At 34.9% G+C, this 14,843-nt stretch overlaps 1 protein-coding gene across 2 annotated transcripts in view; it reads right to left on the bottom strand.

Moving 5' to 3' along the window:
• JMY (junction mediating and regulatory protein, p53 cofactor) overlaps positions 1-14,843 on the bottom strand; it is a 75,380-nt gene that overhangs the window by 10,938 nt on the left and 49,599 nt on the right. For both annotated transcript variants that reach the window (XM_084503229.1, XM_084503228.1), the window contains exons 6-9: positions 12,661-12,848; positions 5,733-5,819; positions 3,418-3,513; positions 1,551-2,103 (exon numbers count right to left, since the gene is read on the bottom strand). In XM_084503229.1, coding sequence (XP_084359355.1) covers positions 1,551-2,103; positions 3,418-3,513; positions 5,733-5,819; positions 12,661-12,848 — 924 coding nt within the window. The remainder of the gene's footprint in view (positions 1-1,550; positions 2,104-3,417; positions 3,514-5,732; positions 5,820-12,660; positions 12,849-14,843) is intronic.

Raw genomic sequence — 14,843 nt, forward strand, 5'->3', positions numbered from 1 at the left:
AGTGCAGCACACAGATGAATATAGAGCTCTAGTTCTTTTCTTCATATTGTAGAATACACTTTTAAAATCCACTTTGTATTTATGAGTGGACCTTGTCCAGGTGACTAACAGCTCAGACAGTCAGAATAGACATGAGGAAAAGATATGAAGATATAAGGTTTGTAGTTTAAAGGAGAAAGGAAGGATTATAGAACACTCATCTCTTGTAGAGTGACATTTCTGAAGCTCTTTAGAGAGTTGAAACATCTCATGGAATACAGAGCAACAGGTAGTGTACAGCTATGAACATTAATGATACTCTTAAGGGGGAGGATATATTTTAATTTTGTATTTGGTGTTTTATGAGGTATATCAAATTGCACATATATGTTTTATGTAAAATTGAAAGCTAGAATTGGTATCAGAAAAATAAAAAAAATAGGACTACAGAAAAATAAAAACAGAGTACAACAGCAGCAAAATTGATAACGAACTGAAGATACCGTACCTGTGACCTGCAAGTCTCATAAGAACTTAAGAATTCTATAACTATTCAGTTGTTTCAAGGCATTTTAGCCATTTAAGGAGCATTAAGGAAGAAACACTTTTGCTTCTGCCTGATAGATGAAAACACCTGTAATTTTGATTTTATATGGATGAGGAGAAATGTTGATTGAGGGATGTCTACTGCAGTTGTAACTGACAAAAACAGAATTTTTAATAGAAATTTATTGCAGTCACATTGCAGCAGTGTGAATCAAGGTCCACCTGAGGTACTTTTTCTCAGCAACTCCTAGGACAATGAATGGTGCAGACAAGTGCTTTTGAAGATCCCATCTCCATGTCTCAAATAAAAACTCTAATATTGCAGTTTTCATCTAAACATCATTTTGTTCAAACATGGCTGCTATCTCCCCATTTTAAATATGTGATAAACAGTTAAAAGAAAACTGCACAGAATCATACAGTAAAGCTGTAACAGATCTAACTTAACCCTGTGCTCTATTTACTCACCTCAGTTTCCAATGAAGTTAAGATGCTTCACTGAATTATGACATGTTTAATTCTCAATTGTAGTTAAGTTTGTACATTCTTATTCAGCTCTCAAGTTGATGTCACGATTTGTGGATTTTTGTATGAAAATTTGAAGAAACCTTGAAGAAAACATTCTCAAGGTTTCCTATGTCCCAAGACAAGTATTCATCTTATTAGATCATAAATTATGTAAAATTCTGTTATTAAAAAAACACTGAACCCTCAGGTTAAGCATATACTATTTGCATTTTTAAGCTGTAAACAAGGTATGAAAAGATTCTTTTAGGCATGTTTAGCTCCATTTTTGAGCTAGGCTGACATGGTGCATCACATAATCAGATTTGTAAGTGTTTTCTGTTTAACCGAACATGTATACATTATGCTGTCATGAGGGTCCTAACATTTGTTTTGAGTTGCCAATATTCTTCAGCCCATCAATAAGTATAACTAAATCACAGCATACACTTTTCTATATGGAAATTCAAAAGAGGAATTGATATATATTACATATAAATACACAAAAATGAAAACGTTACCTCTCCTTCTCTGTAAACCCTCTAGATCACCTGTCTTCTTAAGTTTCTTCTTGGCACTGACTAGCTGACTGCTGTCAAACAGATGTGCTGTTGGGACACTGGAAGAGTGCTGGACTCCCTTCTCTTCACTTTGACGTTTAACAAAGCTGTCACTTTTCTCTAAGGATTTGGTGGCATCTTCCTTTGATGGCAAGGGTGGAGGCGGAGGTGGAGGAGGTGGAGGCAAAGGGGGTGGAAGTGGTACTACAGTAACAGTCTCTGTTTGAAACTCATTACTGATGAGTGGAGAAGCAGTAACATGAGGCAGTTCAGAGGTAACACCATTGGGAGGTAACGAGACATCTTGAAGTTGTTCTGAGCTTGTGGATTCCTGCACTTGCAAAGGCTGAACTGCACTTTCCAATTCCACCTCTTCACTTTTATCTTGGGTTTGTATGGTTGCTGGCAAAGATTGAGGCTGATCTACAGAGGACACTGAACTGGCTGCACATTTTCTTCTTGCATGAGCCAGTCGTAGTCTGGTTGATTTAAGTATTACTTGCCCAGGGTACCGCTAGAGTGAATAAGATACTTACAATTAGATAAGTACACGCAAGCACAGCATTTTAGGTATTAAATACTTGTCATTAGGGTTTACCTTTCTGACAAGTAGAATTTGTCTATTATTTTCATTCATTTTGCTCTAAAAATAAAAACAAAGCAAATATATCCTTACCTTTATGCAAATATGATCCACTTTTCTTATTTCTATTTCATATTTTCATATTTCTAGTTAAGCCATAATTTACATGCAGATAGGTCTAATCAGAGATACACATGAGTTTAAAATTAAGATTTCACTAATAATCTGACTGTACGTTCAAAATTGTTTTTTCTGAAAACAAAAATTCAGAATTCCATTTTGAATTCTCTTGCATCTCTTCTCTAACTCTGGTCAATGGCTCTCTCTGCAACAAACTCCTCTCTGAACTAATATGCTGGCTGTAGATGTGAATTACACTGCTTAAAAAGTTACCTCTTAAAAATACCAAACATTTTTAGAATTTCCAAAGTGGTTTTAATTTAGTTCCTAAATTTGGTGTGTCTGTCTCCTCAAACAAGTTTTTTTTGTTGTTGTTGTTGTTGTTTTTTTTAATGCAAAAGTAAAAACTGCTTCTAAAAGACAGGTCTAAAACATTTTTAAAAATTGTGACAAGCCTAAAGCAAGAGAGATTGTATCAAGATAAACATACTCATGTAAAAAGTCAGTTCACTAACAAGAAACCATTAAGATAAGTAAACTTGCCTCAATTTACTGAGTCTATGCAATTCAAAAGCCTTGCAAAAAATAGGGATATGAAGAGTATACTGACAAGCAAGACAGCTTTCCAGTAAAGAAACTTCTATCTCGTAACTAACTTAGTCTTCACCAATTAACACAGAATCAATACAGTCTCAATTTTCCTGCACTTCAGCTCCTTTCCTTACTTTCTCTCCTTCATTCCATCTTCTATTGATTTTCTGATACCAACATCATAATAGGAAGGGACAGGTACTGGCAGGTGTTTTAACAATCAGTGGTAGTGGGGCTATGTCAGATGACAATGCTCCTTGTAGGAAGTATCTTTTGGATCATATTTCTTTTCTAAAAGTTTGCTAAATGTCTTGACATACGTGACAGACAACAGAAGCTTATTATGGTACTGATAATGCAATGACCAGAGAGATTTGCTACCACCTGTACCGTATTTTGTTGTAAATTTTCCAAAGAATAGGTAAGTGAACAATGAAAGAAAATACCTAGTAGTATAGTATAGTCCTGGAATGAGTAAAAACTTGTTTTGCAGAAGAAAAACGTGTAAAAGAAGAACAACAATTCTTCTTTTACCTGCTTAAATGTGCGAAGTCTGTCCAGTGTTTTCTGTCGTTCCTGACTAACCCAGGAGCTCTTTCTTTCCTCTTCATCTTGCAGTTGTTCTCGCTTCTGAGAAAATATATGGAAAATAACCGTTACATGCAATACTATGTTTAGCATCATAAAAATACTGCATGAAAATAACTCTTCTACTAGTTTTAATGAATTACTTAACAATGTATTTCTCCAATAAATACATTTCTGAACCTCAAAACTGTGCCTTTGTTTTCCCCTTGAAAAATAGTATAAATTTCGTATTTTATAACCTCAGTGAAATACAAAACTCAATAAAGAAAGATTTCAGTCTGAATTTGGAATACTTGACTGGAACTTTATTTAATTATTAATCCAGCTTGATTTTCAGTAATCTTATTTAAATAAACATTTGAAGCTCTTCCTTGCAGCTAAGACAGTAGTATTTTTTCTTGTTTGGAGATCTTACTGCAGTGGAAACACATGTGGATCCACCTCCTTTAACTAGTCATTCTTTTTCATAAAATTTCAGCAAAGTTACTAATTCTTTGAAGAAAACGCTACAGTCAAACTTATTGAAAATAAATTGAAAAATGGACACTAGTTATCGGATGGCAAAAGTTGCTGTATGCATAAGTACAAGAATTACCAGAAGAATGATGAGGCATAGAACAAATAACTACAAAAGAAAAATCAGAGCATTAACATGAGCCTTAATTCTTAAAAGGCTTATAGCATTAAGTGAGTAAAAGCTCATAAATGTCATTAACATTCAGATTATCAGCTTCATGAACTTTTATTCTCATTCAACCAACATAAAAGTAGTGTCTGCCTGCCTGTTGTTTTCAGAAATCAGCTAGTTTCCTGGTGTCCTTTACAAAGAGCCAACTCCTGTGATTCTGAAGGAGATACATATGGATGCATTAGGGAAAAGAAGAGGAGGACGTGTGAAAAATGGTAAGGACAGGAAACAAAAAGGAGAAGCACGTGGTGAAAGAAAGTAACAGAAATGGAGCAAATAAATTAACAGAGAAGTACAAAGAAAAGATTATAACAAGAAGAAAGGATAGTTCTCCTACCACCACACCTGCATTTTTCATATGCAATCCAGTCAAATTTTTCCTGAAGCAGTCTCAAACCTGAGGGAGGAGCAGGTGGGCCATGTGTGTGTTCTGTTTGTTTTAGCAATCACAGTGAAATTGCAACGTTTATTTGGTTTCAGGCTTGGACACCTCCAAGGTTATCTTTTCAAAATTTTTCATGAAAAAAGTGGCTGAAAATTTATTTTATGTAATATTGGATATTTTAATTTAAATTATTTACAGAACAAAAAAGACAAAAAATAGCTTAAATGTTTTGTATATAATGCAAGTTGGCAATAACAAATAACAAATAACAAAAAAGCCCTGTAATATTTGAGAGACAAGAAAGTCATTTACATTTGTCAAGTCTTAAATATGAGTGATAAATAGACTGCAATCCACATAGCAAAATCCTTTGCATTGTAAGAACTGAAAATGTATATTTCTAAGTTCCTGAAGAGTATGCCAGTACATATGGTCTTTTACAAGTAGCCTTTTCATAAAATAAATTATACAGCTGACTTCCTGGACAAATGTATCAATGTTAAAAATGTATAAGGATGAAACAGAATCCCTTTCACTAATCTAAATGAAGCCTGAACTAAGAAGACTTGGATTTCAATGCATCTTTGTCAGTGATGTTTATTAAACATTGATACTGTATCAGCTCCAAAGACCTAGCCCAGAGTTTGAATACTCTTTAAAATAAAGTCTATTATGTACAGCACAACAGTCAGACTAGGCAGCCTACTCTTGTGATGAGACTGCAGAGAACCGTGGAGCATACAGCTAGAACTGTATTACACAACACAATCCAATTGCTTTCTTTTGTAGTGAAAAGAGGAAGAGCAAGCTTATTACCTTGCAAGAATAAATGTGGATGGTTTCTTTACTCATTTCAGCATACCTCATGCTGTACTCAGAGATGTCCAGAATCTTCTATGTGCACATCATAACAAATTTTGCATGCAGCTTTAAGTCTAACAGTAATCACTTGGACTGTGAACCTCGTATTATTGAACTTTTTTACTTGATTGGACTGAATGACATCTTAACACAGGCATACATTCTTACTTACCAGCACAATATGATATAAAAATCCATTATCTGAAGTTCAAGGATACGCACCATCTTTTTAAAACAGCTATCACTTTGAATACTAATGATTGTATAATAAAGAATGCAAGCTATTAACTTTAAGGCTAAGCTGAAAAGCAGAAAACTTGAACTTACTAGCTGAACATTATGGTGCATTTTGTACTCCTCCTCACTCTGGTGATGCTGCTGGATCTTTTCATTATGCTTTGCAATACAAATCTCCTGTAGAGACATCAAATATTATCTATAAAGTATGAATTTTAATTACTAATTTTCAATTCATAATGTAATATTTCACAAACAGTGCTAAGAATTAGAAAAATAAAAATTAAGCCCATTTCAGACAACCTAATTTAACCAAGGTGATTTAACTTCCAAATAAAACCATAAAATGGAAACAAAGCAAGAGGAAAAAAACACAACAAACATAACTTTTAGCTGTCAAAAGAATATACAAGTAACACCTGCTTGAAAAGTCTCTTCTACAAGCAAGTAAGTGGCAAGAAATACTGATTTGTCAGGTACTTCATAAAAGCCTTGTGTAGCTCCATGCATGGATATGGATAATTATTATGTATTACGTATGTTTATACAAGTAGGTAGCTTCCATTTACAAGTGTGAGCTTATCTTTTGCATTTGTAATATGAAAGCACAAACGTTAATAAAGTTGTTACAATTTTATGCAAACACAGTTTACTTGTTTTACCAAGTTTGTGGCTATAGTATCTGTTTTAGAAACAAGTATTTATTACATTGCCTGAAAATAAGAACAGATTAAAAGAAAAGGGGACATGTTACAGTAGATAACAAGAAGAAGCATGACACTCAAACTTAAGGTATATTATATAAAAAGACCTGATTTAACCATCTGTTGCAAAGAATAAGCATGGGGCATACCCTTCGAGTACAGAAGTGATGGACAACTTCATAGGACAATTCTGAGGGACAGGACATCCCTTGTAGGCCATGAAATTGGAGCCAGTACTGGCACCAGACAGAACTAGAACAAGGTCAGATGTGTAGTTGGAAACAAGACTCATGGCTGTATAAGAGGGGCCACTACTAGGAAACAGTCTGGAGTGTGACTGTGACTGGAAGAACCTATGGGGCATCCCAGGATCCATCAGCTTGACTGAGTGGCTGGAGCCAGACAGGCACTTCACAGTCACACATTACTCGGAGCAGCTGATCAAATATCAGCCATCAAGCAAGATTCTGCAGTCGTGGCAGAAAGACACAAAATCACAGAGGGAAGGGATAAAAATGCCCTGTTTTAGACACTGGGAACTGCAGAAATAAGCCTACTTTCTCCTAAATACTGACTATGTGACCACGTTCACATTTGTAAGAAGGTAGCCAGGGTTCCTGCATAGGCAAGAAATACCATGTTGTTTTGAACATATGTCTATCAATTTCACTGCCATACACATGCAATGCTCTGACAACAGCACTAGTTTCTGAGGAAATACTGTCCCAACTTCAGAGTATATGTATATATACATATAACTAAATGCTGATGGGTTTTATGCTTGCTTGTGTATTTTTTTTGTTTGTTTGTTCGTTTTTCCTCCCTGGTTTCAATTAATATCATCTCAAAGGATAATCCATTAAAGTTGTAACTACAGAATTACATTCTACCTAATTTTTGCATTTCAAAGACACAGTAATAGCTTAAGAATATTATTAGAGAATCTAACTTTTTGTAAAACTTGTACTGATTTTCCTGTATACTTTATTCTCTATGCATTCATTTTGATTAAAAGAATATTATGAAATAATTAAGATTGTATGTTCTGTTTATGTGTGTTTTTTTTGTTGTTGTTGTTGTTTTGTTGTTGGGTTTTTGATATGCTAGCAAGACTAAAGTATACAAACTACAAGAATATTTACTCTCATAAATTGGGATCAAACTTTTCTGAAATATTCTGTTTAGCATTAATATTTAAATATTTCTGAATAAGAGCAATAAAGAAATATATTTTAAGCATTTAAAGAAAGATCATAAACTGGACAAAAACATGTTTGGTGCTGACTTTATACTAATAAAGAATGACCTACTTTAATTTAATTAGGTCTCCATTATTTGAAAATAATATTTTTTTTTAAAAAAAGCAACTAGGAGGGGCTGAAAACATGTTACAGCACAGGACTAGAATTCTGAATCATCTTAATTACAGAGATGTTCTTAGAAAAGAAAGGTTGCAATTTCACAGGGCAAATGCAGGGTTCTATTTGTAGGCAAGATTAACCGACAGCAAAGTAAGGATGAAGAAAAAATACTCAGGTGGAAGAACTGAAGGAAGGGACCTGGATTCTTACAATCATAATATGTCTCAGGCTTGAAGGGACCTTAAAGATCATCTGACACCAAATCCCCTGCCACAGGCAGGGATGCCACCCACAAGATCAGGTTGGCCAAGGCCTTGGGATGGTGCATCCACAGCTTCTCTTGGCAACCTGTTCCTTACTACCCTTACAGTGAAGAATTTCCTCATAACGTTTTGTCTAAATCTATCCTCTTTTAGTTTAAGACCATCCCCCCTTGTCCTATCATTATCTACCTGAGTAAAGAATCCTTTTCCATCTTTTTTTTGTAAGACTCCTCTAAGTATTGAAAAGCTACAAATAGGTCTCCCTGGAGCCTTCTCTTCTCCAGGCTGAACAGCCCCATCTCTCTCAGCCTTTCCTCATAGCAGAGGTGCACCAGCCCTCTGATTGTCTTTGTGGCCCTCCTCTGGACGTGCTCTAACAGGTCCATATCCTCCTTGTGCTGGGGACCCCAGACCTAGATGCAGCCTTGCAGGTGGGGAACAATCACCTCCCTGCACCTGCTGGTCACTCCTCTTTTGAAGCAGCCTGAGATGCAGATGCCCTTCTGGGCTGCAAGCATGTAGTGCTGGATCGTGTCGAGCCTTTCATCTACCAGAACCAAGAAGTCCTTCAGTGGATGACAAGATTAACATAAATCAATAACCTCATACTGTGGAAAAAAACAACAACAAAAAAACAAACAAACAAACAAAAAAAACAACATCAAAACATGGGTATATGAACAGGAGTGGACTGCCACACATGTGAAGTAAGTGAAGTAATACTTCCATCTCGGGACTGGTAAAACTTTATTAGGATCATGATGCCCAGTCAGAGGGCCACACTTCACAAAACATGTTCATTAACTGTATGAACTTCAGAAAGCATACAGCAGAACTGTTTATTTCTCTTTCAATCATCTGACTGGTTTCTCTAATATCAACTTGTGCTTCTATCGTAAAGACAGAAAAGGAGAGCTAATGAACCATTTCAACCTTTATCACTGGATAAGCTACTACATTTAAGACTAGCAACATGAAATATCAAAGAATCATAGAAACATTCAGGTTAGAAAAGACCTCCAAGATCATACAGTCCAACCTTTAACCTCATACTGAAAAGTCCACCACCAAACCATGCTACTAAGTTCTACATCTACATGTTTCTTGAAGACCTCCAGGGATGGTGACTCAATCACTTCCCTGGGCAGCCTGTTCCAATGCTGCACAACAGTAAAGAAATTTCTCCTAATATCCCACCTAGACCTCCCCTGGCATTACTGGAGGCCATTTCCCCTCAGCATATCAGTTGGTGCTTGGGAGAAGCATATAACATATATAAAAATAATATATATTACCATATATATATATATATATATTGCTCTTTTCTAATATAAGAAAAGAGGTTTGTACTAGTTTTGTTTTAGTTCCACTAAACCAAGAGGTCTGTATTAGTATTTTTAATTAGTTCCACTAAACCTTGCATTCAAATTGAAAAGCATCCCACTTAAAAAGTTATCTTCTCCTTTAGTAAACTCAGTGTGTGCAGGAAGCATATTGTAAGCTTTCTATGTAGTTATACCCTTAAAATGTAATTGTAATAACAGTATTAAAGTATACAACATAACCCAATGTTAACTGTTGCTGTAAGTACATACACTGCTTTGGTGTTGGCCATGCTTTAACCTGTGTGCTTGCAAAGTAGTAAAGGTCTCCTATTAAATGGACACAACAGAAAAAGCTTCTTAGATCAGAGAATGCATTATAAGCACACCCCAAACTGTTCCACCAAACAGTTGCTCCTCTCCACTGCTCATGAGAAGGAACACTTTTACGGGATGTCAAATAATTCAATTTCTTCTTAATTCCTTTTTTTTTTCCTAAGATATTTTTACAAACACCTTCTAGATTATCTTTATTGCCATGACTATGCTATAAATCTAGATCCATAATAAAACAGATGTTTTTCACACTACAAACTAATTAATACTACTGTGCAGCCAGCAGGGGGTAGACTGGGATAACAATAGAGACATCCTGCACCAAAAAAAAAAATGAAAAATCCATAACAAGCTTTAAAGAAATAAGAAAAATAATAATAAAAATCTTCTTTTGCTCGTAACTGTCATCAACACAAAGTAACACCTGGAAATGACTGCTTAATAAATGTAAAATTTGTAAAAACAACAAAAAAGCTGAAAATAATAATTTATACTCATAGTAGTAAAGTAATAGTGTAGTGAAAGAATATCAACCTCAGCAAGCCATACATTTAAAAAATGCTGGCCCAGTAACTCAGAAATAACACTGTGTGAGGTCTCTAACAAATCTTTAGAAAAAGCTTCTAAATAAAGGTTATTTAAAATTATCTGATATTATTAACAAAAATATGAATTGCAAAAACAAGCAAAGAATTTCTGGAAAACAAAGTGACTGTAGTCACAGAAGTTTGTATTACATAGAAGTCTTAATCTACACATCACAACTGCTTCATTATCTCAATAGACAAAATTTTAAAATACTTGGATGGTGAAACAACCTCCTCTGAAAAATGAGAACTGATCATAGAGAATCATTTCCTATTGCTTGCTTTTTCCTTAATCATCATACACATATGCTGCTGGAAAGGAGGCATTCTCCTAAGAGTTTTCTTCAATTGCCAAGAAGCTAATAATGAGCAAGGACTACAAATTCAAAATATACCACAACGTTTTTGGACACACCACCATAGGCCCTACCAAAACCCTACCAATGCAATCTGAACTTGCTTAAAACTGCATTTAAGCTGAAACAAACATCATCAGGAACACAATCTGAAAAACATGAAATAGACTCTCAGCAATGAACGTTACATACCTGAGAGACAGACTTTTAAAAAATATTTATATAGTCAGTACTTTCTAAAACCAGCCTCAAAACCTCATTCTTTTCTCCATTTAGCATTCAGTTATCACTGTACTCATTCTCACCATCTAGACTCCTCTTCTGCACCCCATCTGTATCTGTTTTGCATACCCAAGGTAAATCACAAAATCTTCAAAGCAAGAGCCCCTTTTTCCCCCTCACAGGTTTGTAAAGTATAATGAATTTGCATCAGGCACTGATTGATTAAAATATTTTGCAATATAACGAAAATGGCAACTCAACATATGATGATTGCTTACGTTTCAATCAAAGACACAAGACTCTTGATTTTTTAGGTAATTACTAGTAAGCTGAAAAGGGTTCCCAGTAATGTTCAGCAGTTGTAAGAGCCACCACAATAACTACCTCTAACATAAATATTGTTGGCTGATGTGCTGTGCTCTTTTCATACAAATGCTGCAGAATGCAACCAAACTACTGAGTTTGATGATTCTTTTTCCCTGATGAGCAATACTACCCTACATATCCCTACATCATGTTTTAGTGCACAAGTAGGCATGCTGCAGTGCTGTAGCCTGAAACAACCAATTTCTTCCCCATAAACAAGGCATTTTATCACAGCATAACAATGAAACAAATAAACCAGTTGACAGTGCCCAGTTAATTACATTGGTATGACACGCTAAAAAATCTCTACTCAAGCCGCAGGGTTACTTCTCAGCTTGGTAATTCCTTAAGGTAAGTAAGGAACAACAACTAGCCTCTGGCTTTTAAGCAGGTCTGTGTACTCCATAAGATGCCTGCAGTGTCTCTTCATATTCAGAAGAAAATAGCATAATTATTACAATGTAATTAATGTAGGCATTAATTAACATAACATGACAAGAGTCCTTTACTACTTAAAGGACTAAGAAGTACTGTTTTGTGATACTTTTTATAAAACCACATAAAATAAACACAATGACTTTGAGCAAACTACTTCCCGTAACTGGCTAAAAAGAGAAATTGCTTTTATAATTATTTACAGTCTTCCCATATTCTACTAATCATATAAAAACACAAAATATAAAAGATGCTTACTTAGAATGGGGTCTCAACTGAGACTTTTACATAGCCTTATAGTATGTAGTATGGGGTGGAAATACTCTTTTTAATAAGTATTACACTCCTCTATCAAAATTTAGATCTATTCTACTCACTAAGCTATCTTATTAATAATGCATATTGATGTAAATGCAAACTGCTTGTGAACAAAACCCAAGTCATTCTGGAAAAAGGAATTAATAAACTTACCTACATTTCATATACAATTTGAAAATCTTTACTGTATTAAAACCATTTTCTGCACATCTCAACCATGAAATGCATAAAAAAGGAAACTGACCCTAATTTTAGTACATAATTATACACCTAGTTTTATAAATTAAGAATTCATTGCATATATGGTTGCTGAAAACAGAGAATCAATTACATAACACTTAGGTTTCAAAGGACAAAAGTGAGAGAATGAAAATATAACTTGAGAGAGAAAACACTCTTGAAGATTCTCTTCTGTAAATTGTAAATCAAGACAAATCTGTTCTCTGTAAAAACATGATAACATCTCCATATGCAAGTATTCTGAGTAGTTAGTAGAAACAATTTTATATTTGTTGACTTCTAAGTAATGAAAGGTTCCTTTAAAGCTACAAGACATACTGAATTTTAAAGATATTGATTTGAAAATACATACTATTCTAATTACACTGTAAAATAAATTCTAGTATTTATTAAATACAGTCCACAAAAATTTTAAGAGACTTGCACGTAATGTAATCTTTTGAAATATAATCTTTACAAGTTTTATTAAATTTGCTAATTACCCTAGAAATTTACAATTTTGTAGTACCTTTTTATTTCTGAGGTAGGCTTTCTTGGCTGAAATACGTCCACGCCTTGCTTCCAGCTGGCGAATTTTTTGTTGCAATTTTTGCAGCTCCTCTTTTTGCAAGTGTGCAGATGTTGCCATATCCTCTTTTTCAAGCATGGCTTCCATACTTTCGTAAGTGTCATAATATACCACTTCATCTCTCTTCTCTGTTTTAAAAATGTCAGCAATGAAAAAGTCAAATCAATAATTTGTATTTGATTAATGTTTTGTTCAACAACAACCTCAAGTTGCAAGACATAACGCATAAGAATGCTAGTCATTTCTGAGTAAGAACAGAAACAAAAGGTCAGTGTAATAGCATTAAAGAGCAAAGCACTAGAAGGCTTTAAAGGTTGTATGACAAACAGAAATCAATACAAATGAAACATACAACCTGTTATTCAGGTAAGCTCAGAGCATTAAAGAATAAACGCTGTAAATGTGTGCTTAAGTCTGTAATTTAACTTGATCATAATGCCCATGCATGTCTTCAGGTTTCTTAACTAATACAAGGAATCCATGCTGCACAGTAATATCCTTTGGTCTTCATTACAAAGTTCAGGATATACAGACTCTCTGAAGTCTTTAGCATGAGATTCCTCTGCCACAACCTACTATTAATTTCATAGGAGGGAAATTAAACAACACAACGATAAAAATCCTCTTGGGAGGTTTTTGACCTCCCAGTCACGTCCTGTGCTCAGAGGCAGCAGTGGGAGGGTAACTTCAAGGGAATCCTTCAAAGCATTACAGGCTTGTCATTGTAAACCATTTTATCAACAGTCATAATTTTTAGCCTCCTGAGTGGAGCAGTCAGTGTAACATTGAGCTCATCTCTAACTGTTGACTTCTCATCTCTTGCCAAGAAGGAAAGAGTGATAATTATAAATCCTTGCCGAATGTTTCAATGAAGAAGCAGAAAAGGTCTCGTTCCCTGCTTCATTGGCATAGCAGTACGAGTTGCTTGCAATACACCAAGATAGATATGCATTACTAATGGCTTAAAAAGCACCTATAGCCGGCATGACCGTCAAGTGACTCCTCTGCAGCAATACCAAGCCTTCTCTTTTCTCCTTTAACTACCTTTCAAGAAGTACCATGACTTCCTCCTACACTATCTGGGGAAGAGGGCAGGGTCTTCAGAACACTGACTGTTTTATAAAAGCAGTTTTTAGTTCTTGTTATTTGTGCAAGGTCTCTGCTGTAACCAAAAATCTGGTTGTGTCATGCTAATTTCAGCTCAGCTGGACATGGCACAACCAGAAAAGAAATAACAGAATTATATCAACCCTAAAATAAAATTGAATACAAACAGATCTACTTAAATTTACTTTAGTGTTCAGTTTAAAAAAAAAAAAGTTCCATGCAGACATAAAACAGCCAAGTCATTAGAACCCCCTTTGTGAGAAACTAAGCTGTGTTTTTGCAGTAGAGAACCAATTTTCTGTATTTCAAGGTAGTTGTCATAACAAGGAGAAATGCTAAGTAGGTAAGTGGACAGCAGAAGGCCTCACTATTCCAAAATAAGGTGGAAGCTTGAGAAAACCAGGATGAGCAGTGAGGGAACTGTAAAATAAAGATCACAGGTTCTCAAAACATAAGAAATGGGAAAAAAGGGAAAAAGGAGAAATTAAAGGGTTAAAAAAATAAAAATTGTACATATATGATATAGAGGAGCATTGAGTAGCTTGTGAACCTGTAGTACTCAGACAATGAGGAAGCAGGAGAGGTGATCAGGTGTCAGGTAATAGGGAATAAATGGTTATGATTTGTTTACTATAACGTGCTCCTAAATGGCAGGACGCCTGCCATTGCAATCGCAAATAAAATAGCTTCACAGAAGATCCTGTCTGAAGAAAATTGAGATTTTTCTCACACCTATGGAACAGTGAGTAAAATTTTAAAAAGTAACTAAATTATATTTTGCTACACACAAATAAAACAGGAGAAATTATATGGAAATTGTTTTAGAATTTGCTTTCATGAAGAGTTAAGGATGAATTTATAAATGAAACCCCAACAGCTCAGCTGCAAACTAGTCAAACATACCAGTCCTAAAACATCTAAAACTCTTTTTATTTTTTTTTACCAATAGAAGAAAAACTTGGCAATTCTCTTGCAACTTCCTTCAAAAACTCCACAAGTTTTCTATGAACTGCTTT

Source organism: Aythya ferina, assembly GCF_964211825.1.
Source record: "Aythya ferina genome assembly, chromosome: Z".
In the NCBI taxonomy this organism is placed as follows: Eukaryota; Metazoa; Chordata; class Aves; order Anseriformes; family Anatidae; genus Aythya; species Aythya ferina.